At 45.5% G+C, this 15,856-nt stretch overlaps 3 protein-coding genes across 3 annotated transcripts; 1 reads left to right on the top strand and 2 right to left on the bottom strand.

Moving 5' to 3' along the window:
- Positions 1-432: 432 nt before the first annotated feature.
- On the top strand, positions 433-8,114 carry trap1 (TNF receptor-associated protein 1). Its single transcript, XM_053851446.1, has 18 exons — positions 433-621; positions 2,944-3,102; positions 3,160-3,242; positions 3,301-3,441; positions 4,852-4,923; positions 5,021-5,181; positions 5,246-5,355; positions 5,413-5,486; positions 5,543-5,698; positions 5,767-5,887; positions 5,946-6,015; positions 6,180-6,327; positions 6,389-6,574; positions 6,645-6,783; positions 6,849-6,934; positions 7,015-7,160; positions 7,225-7,297; positions 7,356-8,114. Exons 1-18 carry the CDS (start codon positions 501-503, stop codon positions 7,455-7,457), a joined length of 2,148 nt encoding a protein of 715 aa, XP_053707421.1. The 5' UTR covers positions 433-500; the 3' UTR covers positions 7,458-8,114.
- LOC128750854 (MAPK regulated corepressor interacting protein 2-like) lies at positions 7,647-10,427 on the bottom strand. Its single transcript, XM_053851447.1, has 5 exons — positions 10,115-10,427; positions 9,948-10,017; positions 9,110-9,249; positions 8,562-8,621; positions 7,647-7,923 (listed from the first exon to the last, which is right to left on the bottom strand). The coding sequence occupies exons 1-5, from the start codon at positions 10,164-10,166 to the stop codon at positions 7,853-7,855; spliced, it is 393 nt and encodes a 130-aa protein (XP_053707422.1). The 5' UTR covers positions 10,167-10,427; the 3' UTR covers positions 7,647-7,852.
- An 868-nt stretch (positions 10,428-11,295) lies between these two features.
- Positions 11,296-15,586, bottom strand: LOC128751233 (glycerophosphodiester phosphodiesterase 1-like). Its single transcript, XM_053852123.1, has 6 exons — positions 15,147-15,586; positions 14,203-14,378; positions 13,142-13,247; positions 12,980-13,072; positions 12,708-12,919; positions 11,296-12,629 (listed from the first exon to the last, which is right to left on the bottom strand). Exons 1-6 carry the CDS (start codon positions 15,405-15,407, stop codon positions 12,482-12,484), a joined length of 996 nt encoding a protein of 331 aa, XP_053708098.1. The 5' UTR covers positions 15,408-15,586; the 3' UTR covers positions 11,296-12,481.
- Between the last annotated feature and the right edge of the window lie 270 nt (positions 15,587-15,856).

Raw genomic sequence — 15,856 nt, 5'->3', positions numbered from 1 at the left:
TTGACATATATATATATATATATATATATATATATATATATATATATATATATATATATATATATAGTGGGGGGTGATGTTTAAACCTGAAACCATTAATGCGGACAATTGCTTTTTTTGTAAAATAAAACTTGCTAATCTCATGTAAGCAGATATTACCATGTTAATTTGTTGAATTCATGAAGCAGGATGAATGCATACCTTTCATTTTAACATTAAATTGAATTCGTGATCGGCATGCTTGACCCCTGTATTGAAGGTCAAATTTCGAAAATGATTGTTAACCCCCATAATGAAAAAAAAAACATTTAAGGTGCATTGTTATATCAACGTTAGTACTGATATTGCGGTGGTCATAAAAGATCAAATTGAAGGGGCAATAATAAAATAAAAAATATTTTGCGTCAGGCAGTGAGATGGCCGCCACCATGATGGGTCCTTGCTCCAGCGTCGTCCAACGTGTGTCCCCGGTGTGACTTCTGTCGGTTCAGTGCTTCGTCATGTCCCGGTGTCTCGCTCTCGCTCGGTTCGCTGTTGGTTTATCTGCACGAACCGGACCACGGTACCAGCTATGCGCGCGAGGTCTGAGTGGCAGAAGCGCCCCGCGCCCACTTGCTGCAGGTAAACAATCTCTTAGCTTAGCATGCTAACCACTAGCATTGGATTAAGTAACAGCCTGATAACCAAGGTTTCCAGCGTCTAAAATAACCCAGCAAGTGTATTTGCATTGCATCTTGAGTTGACTGACAGTTAGCGCACGTTACTGACAGGTGACAGGGTTTAATCTTTTCATTTTAGTTTTTGCTTTCGGTGGTGTGCGTTTGTAAGTAGCGGTTCAGGTGTTGTAGGTGTTGTTTAACCGAGAAACTGACCTTAGCTGGTTCACCCTTCCCGTCCAATCCTTTGTAAGAGACGTGAAAAGGTTCGTTTGAACGTGTTCCAGTTGTATATTCAACTTAAGGCTATTCAAATTATTTCCAACAACCTTCACTAAGTAGGTCTGAAAGTCGCCCAAATGTCCTCATTCCTCTACACTGTCTCAGTGGTATGAGATTTAAAATGTGTTTTTTGTTTTTAACACTTTATTTTACGATTTTGCGCACACAATTATACATGGAGGTCAGAACAAACCCAGACAAAATCAAAAACAAGAGGTGAAAGTATAGTGTGAAATAAAATAAGAACATACAATCATCTCTCCATTTGTCTGTGGCATATAATGTATTGTAATTTCCCGAAAGCTGTCGAGAGTGATATATTCTGGAAATGATTCTGTTAATATGTTGTTTATGTTAATTGACAAATATTTTCTAGGTTCAGGTAAATCTGGTTTTATTCTTTTATTGTGATAGTCTTTCATTTGTAAGTACAGTGGTACCTCGGTTTTTGAACGTCCCGGATTTCGAACAAATGGGAGATCGAACAAAAATTTTGAGATTTTTTTGCTTCGGAGTTTGAACGAAAATCCAGAACTCGAAAAAAGCCGTAAAAACCATAACGCGCGGGGACCGATCAGCTGACCCACAACGCGCTTTGTTATTGTGTATAACGCAGCCTCTGTATGCAGACGCGTCCCGTTGCTACATTTACTGACTGTTTTTTCTTCATATTGAGGTGTAAAACCTTTCCTGTCTCCGCACTGGACCGTGGTAGAGTGTCACAGGTGCTCGCTCTCCACACCTCCGAGGGACAGGGATGAGGCGAGTCTGGGACAGAGCGTTACTTGGTTTATGACTTTGTCACAGCCAAACTGCACAGAAGCGCACATTCAGAGCTGGACACGCACCGGGCACCTCTTCACTTCTGGAGAGACGTCACTCACTCGGCAACCCCTCCCACATGCAGCGGCCACACACATAGAGGAACAGCGCACCTGCAGCAGACACTCTACATTCACTCCTACAAAAGCCTATTTTAAGGCGTGGAATGCATTATTTCTTTTTCCATTCATTGTAATGGGAAAAATTGATTCAGATTTCGAACAATTCGCTTCTCGAACGGCCATATGGAACGGATTGTGGTCGAGAACCGAGGTACCACTGTATCTGAAGTAGTGCTTATCTTCAAGTTGGAACTCTCTCTTCAGCCTTTGAAAACTTCCAATATGTTTTCCATCAGTCACTCTACAAATTGCTGTGATCCCTTTGTTCAACCATTGAAAGTAAAGCAGTTTGGCCGTCACACTGTCTTCGCTCCTGCCACCACCTCCCGTAGCCTCATCTCCACGTGCGGGTACTCCGGTTCCTCATTAGTCGCCTTCCTTTTCACAAATCCACATCTCTCCAGCTCTCCCTTCACCTCCGATGCACTATTATATGTGCGAGTCCCATTGTCTCAATCCTAGTAAACAGGGTCTGGAAGCGGATATCTCTCTCCGTCAAGATTCTTTTGCCGTTGTTTTTTCCTTTCTCCTCTGGACAATTTCCAAAGCGTAGTCATGTTCCAACAACTACGATCGATTCCCAACTTGAATTTTCTTCCTCCATGCCTCTCACAGAATCCTGTCCTTGACAGGGAAGTCCAGAAAATTCACAATGATGGGTTTGGGCTGAGCTACATTTGGGTTTTTGAAGTAGCGCACTGTGCGCTCGCTAAATGTTCAATTCATCCGGGAAAAGTTTGCTTTTCAGCAAATTCTCCAGAAACTTGGGTACAGATTCGCCTTAGTCTCCCTCCAGTACACCAAAGATGCGAATGTTGTTTCTTTGTGACCGGGACCCCAGGTCCCTGGGTTTGTCTTGTAGTTTCTTTTGCTGTGTCAGCGACATTACGAGCGAGTCATTCGCCAACTTTTTCACCTGTGACTCCAACTCGTCAGCTCTCTCGTTCTGACTTAACTGCTCAGATCAGATTTCTTTTTAATTTTAAGCCCAAGTGTCGCACTATGCCGCCATTACATCCCAGAACCCTAAAATGTGTTTTAAGACTAAATTTGTGATGTAGCCCTGCAGGAGAAATGGAGCGTCCGCCCCACAGTCTGGAGCAGTGGTCGGTCCTGCCTGAGTGTGAGCCAGCGCTCGCACTACAGCACCCAGGAGGCGGAGAAGGAACCTGAAGAGGAGCCACTGCACAGCATCATCAGCGATACAGAATCTGTGCAAGGTACAAGAGCGTGAAACATTCTTCACCCGTGTGGGAACTGATTTAAAACTCTTGCAGGAGACTTCTCCAAACACGAGTTCCAGGCAGAGACGAAGAAGCTGCTCGACATTGTTGCCAGGTCTTTGTACTCGGAGAAAGAGGTGATGCTTATTTTAATGCACTTTTAATGGGGCAGTCGCTGATGATTCTTCCCTCCAGGTTTTCATCAGGGAGCTGATCTCGAACGGCAGTGACGCTCTGGAAAAACTGCGCCACAAACTGATGACTGCTGGCGGAGCCACTTCAACCATGGAGATCCACCTGCAGACCGACGCCGCCAAGGGAACCTTCACCATCCAGGTGCGATCAGAGATTCATGTTCCTTGTACTAGTTATTTGTTTACATTTAATTCAAAGTTAGAATTTATTTATCAAGAACAATGATGTTTACAGTTTCCTGAGCATCTGGTTTCTCATTTTTAATTTTATTTTTTATATTATTATGATTATTTCTTTGTTCATTATTGCACGATAGGGATGGGCGATAACTTATCGTACACGATATACTCCCAAACACAATCTCTACCATGACAGTTCTGCATCTCACGATAAATTCGATTAACACGTGACACACTCCCTCCATTGGACTTGCACACATGAACATGATGAGAGCATGACGGTGAGCTGCGCTCTCCAGCTCCGCAGCGTTTGAGAGCTGACATCGGCGTGTCACAGTTGTGGAGAGTGTGTCGGACTTCGGTTCACGATCATAGTTTAAAACTTATTGTTAATACAGGGAAGGTTTGATAATGACACCGGTCCACTCTGAGTCTCTGGATCCCTGTTTATTTTATGAGATGGAGTGGTCAACACATGCAGGTCTCCTGCTGCCCTGGTGCCTCAGCGAAACACAGTGGTGAAAAAAGTTGGATATTGGGCGGATCTCCGCTCCAGTATTGGCGGGGGCGTCCACTTCCACGTCCCCATTCGGGTTCACTGATCGCGGAGACACTCTCACGGGCAGTGCTAATACTACGACCCGACATCAGTTAGGGACCATCAACAAATTCTAAAGCGTCAAAGTATTAGTGAAATATTTAATAAGGCAGTGGAAACAACCATTTTAAGAGAGAGAATTGTGACAAGGTTTTTCATCACACAAGACAAAGGACTGACAGTTTGTATAATGATTTGGAGAATAGAACATGACTAAATGATAATTTATTCACATGATTTCTAATATTTCTTCAATAGCACCTAGGACATGTGTCCAGACTGGTCCTTAGTTAAAGTCAACTGTTAAGAGACATGAGACGGGTTAATTTAACCCCTAAATAAAGCTGGCAGAGCAGTCTGTCAGACACCAGCGGCTTCTACCAGAGACGTGAAACATTTCTCATCTCTACACTTGGTTAACTATTATATTTAAACATAAACAAATAATGATGTTGGAGACAAACTCCACTAATAAGTTTCATCATAAAACGGTTTCAAGAGAGACTGTAGTGTCCCAACACATGGAATAGAATGAAAATGTATATATAGTGATAATTATTGTTATCGCCAAAATTACATTTATTGCGATAACTTTTTTTGTCCAAGTGGCCCATCCATATTGCACTATGTACCAAAGAACTGTCCTAGTTGGTGAGATCCTCATGAACACTGGCAATAAAGCTGATGTAGCGTCTGTTTGAACTCAATGGCGCCTCCTGCTGGATTATCGTCAAACAGATTATCGTCACACACATTTCACTCTGTCTTCAACAGGACACTGGAGTGGGGATGAACCAGGAGGAGCTGGTGGCAAACCTGGGCACCATCGCCCGCTCTGGCTCCAAAGTAACTTGAATTTCTTTGAATTCAGTTTTAGCGAACAGTTTACTCCCCATTGTAGTTCAGTCTTGCCTGAGCCTGATGGATGTGACCGTAATTTCAGGCCTTTCTAGACGCCCTGCAGAACCAGGCCGAGGCCAGCAGCTCCATCATCGGCCAGTTTGGTGTCGGCTTTTATTCCGCCTTCATGGTGGCGGACCGCGTGGATGTTTACTCCAAGTCCGCTGAGCCCGATGCCCCTGGGTACAAGTGGTCTTCAGACGGGTAAGAAAGTCGACAGCTTTGAACCGGCCTGACCCAGTCCTGACTCTGAAGCGTTCCTCGACAGCTCCGGGGTGTTTGAGATCGCAGAGGCCAGCGGCGTCCAGCAGGGAACCAAGATCGTCCTGCACCTCAAAGAGGACTGCAAAGAGTTTTCCGCTGAGGACAGGGTCAAAGGTGAAACACAGATGAAGTTGGCGAGTCGCCCGAGTTCTGACCTCTTTTTCGTTGTAGATGTCGTCACCAAGTACAGCAACTTTGTTAGCTTCCCTATTTACCTGAACGGACGGCGGCTCAACACTCTGCAGGTGAGTTTGTCCGACCCCATCTGTGAGTTGCCGTGACTCAGCGGGAATTTCTGCAGGCTCTGTGGATGATGGATCCGAAGGAGATCGGCGAGTGGCAGCACGAGGAGTTCTACAGATACGTGGCCCAGGCCTACGACAAGCCGCGCTACACGCTGCACTACCGCGCCGACGCGCCGCTCAACATCCGCAGCATCTTCTATGTCCCGGAGGGGGTGAGGCCTTGGCTTTCCTGACACGAAGCTGGCCGCCATGTTAACAACGGGATGGTTCGGCCCAACAGAAGCCGTCCATGTTCGACGTGAGCCGGGAGATGGGTTCCAGCGTGGCGCTGTACAGCAGGAAGGTCCTGATCCAGACCAAAGCCACCGACATTCTGCCCAAGTGGCTGCGCTTCCTGAGAGGTGGGAGGAGAGGGACCGTCTCAACTGTGCGAGCGTCGCTGACCGGCTGTGTTCGCAGGTGTGGTGGACAGCGAGGACATCCCGCTCAATCTGAGCCGAGAGCTGCTGCAGGAGAGCGCCCTCATCAGGTACACCTCACCTCTGCAGGCCACACTGTCAAAAAGAACAAATAAACACCTTTGTGGTTATTGAATTTAAATATATACGTTTTTTTATTAACTGTATTTATTTCTATTTAAATCGTTCATAGCAGAAGCAGTCGGTTGACAACTGTGTTTTTGTCGTCCTGCAGGAAGCTGCGTGACGTCCTGCAGCTGCGAGTCATTCGCTTCCTGCTGGACCAGAGCAAGAAGGAGCCTGAGAAGTACAGCAAGTTTTTCGAGGACTACGGCCTCTTCATGAGGGAGGGCATCGTCACCACGCATGAGCAAGACGTCAAGGTGAGCCGCCCGAAGTTTCTTTGTGAAGTTCGGATAGGTTCAACATGGTCCTCGCCTGCAGGAGGACATTGCCAAGTTGCTCAGGTTTGAGTCTTCGGCGCTCCCTGCGGGTCAGCAGACCAACCTCATCGAGTACTCATCCCGCATGAAGGCGGGGACGCGGAACATCTACTACCTGTGCGCCCCCAACCGCCACCTGGCCGAGCACTCGCCCTACTTCGAGGCCATGAAGAAGAAGGACATGGAGGTGGCTGCTTGGGACTTTCCCGTCCGGTTCCGACTGTGGTGTCTTTAACCGAGCTCTTCCGGACCTGCAGGTGCTGTTCTGCTACGAGCAGTTCGACGAGCTGACCCTCCTCCACCTCCGAGAGTTTGACAAGAAGAAGCTGATCTCCGTGGAGACGGACATCGTGGTGGATCATTACAAGGAGGAGAAGTATGAAGACAGCACGCCAGGTGAGCTCCGCCCTCGCGACCCTCTCTGTGGTGCGGTCTTCTGATAGTCTGTGTTGTGCTCTCAGCTGCTGAGCGTCTGACTCAGGAGCAGGCCGACGACCTGATGGCTTGGATGAAGAACTCTCTGGGCCCCAAAATCACCAACGTCAAGGTAAAGCCAGTCGGCATTTTGGTTTGGCAGTTGCAGTGCATTATGGGTGATTTGAAATTGATTCAAGTGTGGCTTCTCAGCTGACCCCTCGACTGGACACCCACCCGGCCATGATCACTGTGCTGGAGATGGGAGCGGCGCGCCACTTCCTGCGCACCCAGCAGATGGCTCGCACCCCGGAGGAGAGAGCGCAAATCCTGCAGCCCACCCTGGAGATCAACGCCGGGTAAGAGCCGGCGGCCAAGCGCAGCAACAACCCGCCTCTGACTCCCCACTCTCTCCGGCCACAGACACCAGCTCATCAAGAAGCTGCACAACCTGAAGGACTCGGACTCGGAGCTGGCCGGGCTGCTGCTGGAGCAGGTACGGTGGCCGTGATGCGTCACTCGGAGCGCATGCTTGATCAGCCGTGTCGTTGCAGATCTTCGACAACGCCATGATCACTGCCGGCCTGAACGATGACCCGCGGCCCATGATCGCACGACTCAACGACCTGCTGACCAAAGCCTTGGGGAAGCACTGAGCCCCGACGTCCCACACACGGTTCAGTCCGACTCCACGGCTCGCTGCTGACAAACTGTTTAACGTCGGTCCGAGACAGCGAGCGACGCTGACTTCAGTTTTTCTGCCGTGACGCAGGTTGTATATTTAATTTCCCCTCCATTCCAGCTCCCCGGTACACAACAGACAACTACACAAGTTCTTCCAAAATATTTACTGCATGGAAGTGACGGAGCTGTCGTGTCCAAGAAACTGCCTCGGGACAAAGCCGCAGAAGCTCCAGTGCCGCACGATTCGAGTTCATTGTGCCCCGCTGACCATCAGTCAGTTGGGCGGCCGCTGCGCCCCCTGCTGGTCTCAGGCGGTCCTGGTCCGCAGCTGGTGACCATCACTAGTGTCCAGGTGTTCCAGGGGAGGTCAGGAGAGCTTGTCTATGTTGGCCAGGAAGCGCTGGGCCCACCACTCGTCCAAGTCGATTGGTTGGAAATCTGTCAAACAGACGTCATATAGTCAAGACGTTTGAAACGGAGCTGGCTAACGTCGCCCCCTGCTGGTGTTTTGATGTCAGTGTCCTACTTGTGTCATTAAAAAGATTTTGTTCAAATTTTCTCAATCGCTTTTACTATACATACATTTGTCTAGTATTTGTTTGCTCTGCCATAATACTATTTATGTACCTCATTAAAATGTGATGTTATTGTAAGTCTTTCCCATTTTATGTACCACATGGAAATGAAAATGGAAATCCTTGCATTACTTTGTTCTGAATTTCCAGTGAGTCATTTGAAACAAAATCGATTTGAATATTTCATTACTTACATTTCAATATGTACATTCTTTTTAGAATAATGAAATGAAGCCTGACGTGGAGTTCTCTCTCAGGTTAAATAGCTGTTCACTTGCCATCTAAATATCCAAGCCGTACTTTACTTCCTGGTTTGACTTCAGGAAAATGCACGATGCAAGTTGAACTATTTTAACCACCATCTCAGAAAATGAGTAACTGGCTGCTTCAATAGCAAATGTCTATAGTCATCATTGAGTGAAGGAACTTTACTTTTTCCCTCCAAATTTAAAACTCGCAGATTAACCATTGACCTAGAGATAAGGGAGAATTTGGACTCACTGTTTGGTCCAGGAGTGTCGTCTTCGTAGTGGACAGTTGTCTGCGGCACATCCTGCCAGGCTGCGAACACAACAACACATGCTTTCAGAACAGCTCCATCTCCTCGTCGTCTTCTCTGCATCAGGGGTCACCGCAGGTTAACCTCAAGCCTCCCTGGTCACACCTGCCCTCCTCCGCCTCCTCCTCCTCCTCTCCATGGCCCCCAGTAAAGTCCCGCCTCTCGGGTCACGCCTTCTCAAGAGTCCACAAGGACAACTGCTACTACAAAGACGGCAAACGTTTGTTTTTGAAATACCGTCACGTCACGAGTGGATTTGATCTCGGCTCGTGTGAACCGGGGGAGGGGGCATCTGTGTCCTTGCAGACTTGACACCAAGGTCACCCGTTTCTGTTCCAAGTTAAAAGCAGAGCCAGGAAAACTCTCCAAGACTCACAAAAGGAGCGTGGAAGTGGGTCAGAGTTTCTGCTAACTCATTCTGACACACGCAGCATGTTCGGGTCGCCGCTATCAGCCGGAGCTTCCGCTCGTGCATCAGCACTTTCCTCACCTTCATACACAAACTTGACGTTTTCCTCGTGCGCCGGCGTGAACGTCTCCTCCTGTCGGAGCTGTGGGGTCAGAGCGGGCGCAGGCTGGTGGTACTTCTTCCCGTTCAGTCGGTTGAAAACGATTTTGGGAGCAGGAAGGCTGGAGGAAACAACGGGATGGTTAACTGCCTTGACTGAGCTACTGCTGACATAATAAAAGGCTTATTTAAAGCTTTAAAGGAACTCTAATTTCCTCCCACAAAGAAAAAAAATGCTTGGATCAACGCTATATTACCAATATTTGTTACTAGCAGTAGCTAAAGTTTTATTTTGTTAAACGGTGAAACACAACTGTAAATATAAATAAGTTAAATATCAATAAATTAATGAAAAATAACTTGGAATATATACATTTTATATTTACACTTTTTCCCCACCATTGAAAGTTTATTTTATCCAGATTTTATTCCTACATTTTAATAGTTAGCACTGTGTATTTTGGGAGGTCACATATCATGCGTCACTCCAGCGTCTGAGTCGAAGGTAGACGATGAAATTTAAAACACCTGCGACCAAGGTCTTAGAGTGGAGATTCATCTCTGGTTATCTTCCACAACTCACACTCCTGGGCACATAAAAGAAATGCAGGTCATAACCCGTCGGTCGCTTTAAGAGTTTGCGCTGAAGGTCTGACAAGGTTGAGCTGGACTCGCAACAGCTGAATGAAGGACCATGTGGCACCTTCACCTCTGCAGAAGGTCACACAAACACACCGCGAGTAGCAGCGTCGTATCTCATTCAGACGTGTGTTGACGGCTGCACACGCACGAGCAAACACACACGCGCACACCGACTTACTCGAGAATGTTCCAGGGGGTCTGTTTGTGTTTGAAGTCGTTGATTTTGTTATCGATCTGCTGACTCGGCCCTGCAGCGAAGAGAGTAAACAAACAAACAAACAAGTTGGGCGACTCCACGCTCGCGTCCGCTTCACGTGCGCCGGCGGTGCGTTCAGGTGTCCTCACCTGTGCGTCTCTGGGTGACCAGTTTGCTTGGACCTTTGGCGATGGTGTACATGCTGCTCCACAACGAGCGGAACCTCCGAGCGTCGCGCTAAAGTCGGTGCCCGAACTTCACATACGGAGCCGCATTAAAGTCAACACCGACTCCTGTGCTGTGGAAAACAAACGCAACTCCAGACCCGCGTGACCGCTGAGACTTTTTTCGGGGGAAGTGAAGCACCCGCCGAGCCGAGCCCCGAATGAAGTCGTTTAAACCCACCAGTGGTCCAACAGGTCCCCCAATGTCACACGCTAGCAAGTGTCAGCAGGAGCGGTTGGTCAGTGAACGCACCACTCCTCCGCGTCCACACACGCCTCCGACAGACGTTTAAAGAGACAGTGTCCCACTTTTGATTGGCTCGGTCGCAGGGAACCAAGTTGAGCTGGTTGAACCGTGACGTTTTAAACCAACAGACGACGTCACGGACGAATATTTAACCCCTAAACTGGTGATGTTTTAACAAGAATTTGTCTTTTATTTCTTGCTTTGTCTTTGAGGTTTTGGCACACTCACCTTTGTGTTTGTATTTTGCATCCCATGTTTTCAAGTGCAAGCACACACACTGACACCTAGCGGTGGGAGTCCAACACTTCCTGTTTTGTTTCTCATTGTTTCAAAACCAAATATATCAACACAATTTGGGCTTGAAATGAAAGTAATTTTGTAAAATAACCACACCTAAATTTATTAAAGGAAAAATACATTATAATATCGTAAATAATGATGAAGTTAGCATTAGCATAAGCTGTGAAAATACAGCATAAAGATTGTTCATTCAACATCATATTTGAGTAAAATGTCAACTCCATTGGTCCAAGTATTGAGCCATGAGGCACGACTGAGATTGTTGTGTAAAAAGTTTTAAGTTAATCCTAGGATAAATAAATGTAGTTTCTTGCACAAATGCAAAATTTATCATGCTAATAATAAAAAAAAATACAGGCCGAAGTAGTGTGAACCTTCCCTCACTGTCTGGGCAACACTGTGAAAGCAGTTTTCCTGTTTTGCCACTGATGTCTGCAGTGGAACCCACTCCACCATTGAATCAGATGCCAGGCTCCGCGCACCCTCACACTGCTTCCAGCAGACGTATAAGGATCATTGTCAAAGTCACCAAAAGAAGCAAACAAAACCTTTTATTCGACAGCATTTCCTTGACATACATCTTGTTCGCAGCAGCAATTCCGCCCTCCCACACCTCTAATGTTTAACTCGGAGGCAGTAAACCGTGTCTGATTCTGTCCAGTGAAAGTAGCAGCCAGGTAATAACTTTACACAACCAAAACCAAAGGATTACACTCTGACCAGTACAACCTTAAAGGCCAGACGCGCACCGCCAGCGTTTGTGTTTGTACTCGACACACAAATGAAACACACTCTGTTTGCAGCCTGATCAAGCACATGATCCTCCTGTTATTTGTTGGGTAAACGTGTTTATCGAAGATAAAGAAGCAACTGAGATTATGTTCTAGTTTTGCAAACATTACAGCCAAACAAAAAACAACAAATGGATCGAATGCAGTTTAAATGCAATAAAAAGAAAAAACACTATATTCAGCCACTAAAATAAACTTATTTAAATAAAATATTTAATATATTTTGATATTTGAGATCTGTGAAAATATTTTTTCCCTTCATGTTTATTTATTCTGGATAAAACTGTGTCAAGTATTTAATATTCTAATTACTTGTCCAGCCTGTAATGATAAGAAACTACAATAATACTTCATTACTAGAATACATATTATAAATTAGAATAAATTGTAAAAATTGCATTCAGATTATTTACTGTTATTAATCGAAGCTGAAGACAAATAAGATAGTGAAGCATGCACACACATAAATGAAAATTGTCTTCTGTCTTATTTAAAAAATATTTTATATCACATTATATGATACATTTCTTTAACGTTCCAGAGTTAACTTTTTAAATATGTATAATAATATATATATAATGTTCATAAAGAAATATAATGGTGTTTAAAGTTTACAGATATTAAACAAAAACTTGATATTCAACTCAAAAATATCTTTTTTTAAATAATTCTTATCCTTCATATTTCAATGTTTTAAGGTTATAGCGTCACAATTCCAGGTCAAAGCGAGGTATATTACAGCAGCAATAGAATATTTATATTCTCTTATGAGTTTGTCTTTGAATAATCATATAGTTTTTTTCTTAGGTACAATTGCTTTACTCAACAGTGAGTTACCGTCGCCCCTGCTAGCACCACCATTGTATTGCATGTGTTTCTGTCATGAGGTTGAACAGAGCTGAAAGGAGGAGTCACATGCACCTCTGTGTTGTCAGTCTGTCGTGGTCCAGTCTGTCAGTACTGTGGGTCACAATCCTCCACCAGGCTGTCGGTGATGAAGCCGATCTTCAGCTGGTTCTGGTAGTAGCTCTTCTCCACAGCAGAGTTGACCGTCCAGCCCAGAACCTCCACGCCGCGGTCGGACCAGTACTCCACGTAGTCCCTGAGAAGAAGGACACGTGACGACAGGCTGCTGTGTGGAGGAAGTCAACGTCACCTCTCCAAGTGAACTTGAACCCACTGAGAGATGAAGTCCTTCTGGACCAGGACCGCCGACACGCCACAGAGTCTCCACAGGATGTGGTGGTGAGCCCAGTCCAGGAGGACGTCCAACAGCGCCATCCAGAGCTGGACCCAGGAGGACCGCGAGCGAGGAGTGCCGTCGTTGAAGCGGCTCAGCCTCCAGGGCCGGTGGGTCAGAGCGGTGACCACGCTGGGGTCGGTCTGACGCATCTGCAGACAGGGAGAGGGCGGTCAGTGGGCGGCAAGTCAAATCCCACCGACCACTCTGACCTTGTAGATGACTTTAGGTTCGAAGGAGCTGACCAGGCTGGAGTTGTACAAGCTGGGAAACTTGGTGTAGATGTGATGGAGTGATCTGGCCGCCTGGGGGGGACGTGGAGTGAGAGGAAGTGCAGACAGATCACATCCACTCACGAGTCTGACTGAGCTGACCTTATCAGGTTGACCTTTGACATCGAAGATGATGGTCAGGTGGTGTCGGACGCACTCCACCACCGCCTCCTGCAGAGTCGGGACTTTTTCCACGCCAAACCTCTGTCTGAAGAAAAGTAAAAAAGGACAACGCGATCATCCACGTGTCATGTCCTGCCTGTGTAGTTGTAGCTATTGTTTTACTAACTAGTTTGACCGCCTTAACTGGTTTATAGAGAGCTAAAATCTAAGCTAAATCTATTGCTTTTTTAAATCACCATACAGTGTCCAATGATTGTGTTCATTTATTATTATAAAAATAATTTTGGGACTTATTTTTTTGATTCAGATTTAGTTTGTGAACTATATTAATAAATGTATTCTCTTCATATTTTTGTTTTCTTGTAAAAAAGATCCGATTTGTTTTGGCAGAACTGAAATGTTGATTTTCTTTTTTGTTTGATTCAGAACTTTATTTTATATTTATTTATTTTATTTAATATTATTTATTATTTGTGTTTTTGGGGGGATTCAAAACTTTTTCTCCCTCTATTATTATTATGATTATTATTCTATTTTTCTCTTTCAGATAGTTTTTTTCTCAGATTGAAACCCTTGTTGTGAACTCCATTAAAGACTGAATTCGATAAATAAAAATAAAAACAATGTTATTTTTTGGACTCAAAACGGAAACAATCTGAATTATTATTATTATTATTAATAATAATAATAAACTTCATCTTTATTTTTTTCATGTATGTATTATATCTGGCAGAGAAAATACATACAATACAAATAATCATAATCACAATAATAATAATAATAATAATAATAATAATAATAATAATATCAACACAATCTCTGAGATATTTACTTCCACTTCTAGATTGGCTTCCATTCCAAGTCATCACATGTGATTTACCTAAATGCACATAAAGAGGCCTGCTACCTTCTGTTTCCAAGTCCAGGTGTTTTCGTCATTGTTCAAACAAGGTTCCAGGGACCTCGATGTGTCAGATCAACATCTAAATTTATGCTGCGCAGACGTATAAATAACCACGGATCCAAACTCCTCAGCGTACTTCAGTCTGTGGTGCGCCGCCGCGTTGAGTCTCTTCAGCTGAGAGTACTTCATCTCTTGGACTAGTCCCGAACCGTTCGTGGTCCGGTCCACCGAGTCGTCGTGCATCAGAACCGGAACGCCGTCGGCTGTGAAGCTCAGGTCCAGTTCCACTGCGGTGGCTCCGTTCCTGCTGGCCTGAAGTGGAAACAGTTTGGAGTGGTTTATGTTCATTGGAATCGTGAGCCTTTCCCTGCAATGCCTGCGTTGTACCACTAGGTGGCACATTGGGGTGTGGTGTAGTTCACTCTGTTCCACCTGACCTTTGAGCCCCTCTGTTAAAATGAGAGCAGAATCAAACGGAAAACTACTTGAGTTTAACCTCATAGATACTTTCCCACAGCTGCATTGGTTCTAATGTCCCTTTACCACCAGCACCTTGCTCAGCCCTGGTCACATGTTTATATAGGGGCTGGTCCCGTGCAGGTTTTGTGTGTGTCATGAATCAGCTTGACTTTGACAGGAGCTCCTTTGTCGGCCATAAATGTCAGCAGCTACAAGCATGTGTCATTCAAGGTCAAAATGTGCCTGAAGAAAAGAGCAGGAGCGGGTCAACAATGGAACCCCGGCGAGGATTTAACCCTCATGACCTTCACTCAAAGTGTGACAAGACAGTAAAGTCCTGGAATAGTTTCCCTCTCTAAACAATAGTGAGCAAAAAATCCCATTAAAACAAGTCTTAAATTCCAAAACAGTTCAACTGAACTCTAGGACAATTGGGACACAGCAAAAAATAAAATAAAATAAAGAAAACTGTGAAATTAAGGGGAAAATAAGTTCATTGGAATTGTGTAAAACAAAAAAAATACAAACAAAAAAATGCCCCTTTATTAAAATAAATATGTATATATAAAAAAGGCGGCGACAAACCGTGCAACAGACAGGGAAGCAAACAGGCAACATCACCTCTCTGATGGCAGCCAGCGTGTTCTCCGGAGCATCGTGACTCCCCCCGCGGTGAGCCACCACCGGCACGCCGCCGGCACGCGCTCTGGGCCGGAGGACGAGCGCGGCCTGCTCGGTGGGAACCGGAGAGAAGCGGAACATGAGCATAAAGACATAAAGCAGCCCGGTGACGAGGGTCGCTCCGGACGGGCTCCTCGTCACGAAAACAACCAGCAGAAACGCTGCTGAGAAACACAGCAGCTCGTCTCCGATCTGCAGCATCCTGCTGGTGCGGAGTCGATCCGAGTGGACCGGAGCTGCCGCTGCGGTCCGCGATCTCAACGCATCCTGGAGGCGTTCGACCACACGCTGCACGGAAATACTCCCGTCCTCAAAACGGCGGTGTATGTTAACTTGAATAAGCGCGTGATGCGGAAGAATTTCATGAATAAACCTGCTCCTTTTTGCGATCCAGACATGACCAATCGATTGTAAACACCGCACATTACTCTATTTCATTGTCATGAAACAGAAAAAAAAACCCATCAGTTCAGAAGATTAAAAGATTATGACCACCATAAACAAATATTTGGACAGAAAAATGCATCACTATTCATAAATACGAGGTGAGTGGGCGTAGAATATGATTCACCATGTGTGGATGCAGTGACTATTATTACCCAAAAAGGACCTTACACCAACTGACAGAACTGTTGTAAATACATCTTTAT

This window comes from Synchiropus splendidus, chromosome 19 (assembly GCF_027744825.2).
Source record: "Synchiropus splendidus isolate RoL2022-P1 chromosome 19, RoL_Sspl_1.0, whole genome shotgun sequence".
Lineage (NCBI taxonomy): Eukaryota > Metazoa > Chordata > Actinopteri > Syngnathiformes > Callionymidae > Synchiropus > Synchiropus splendidus.
Note: the sequence above shows the minus strand (reverse complement) of the source record. Positions and strands in the feature narration are given on the sequence as shown.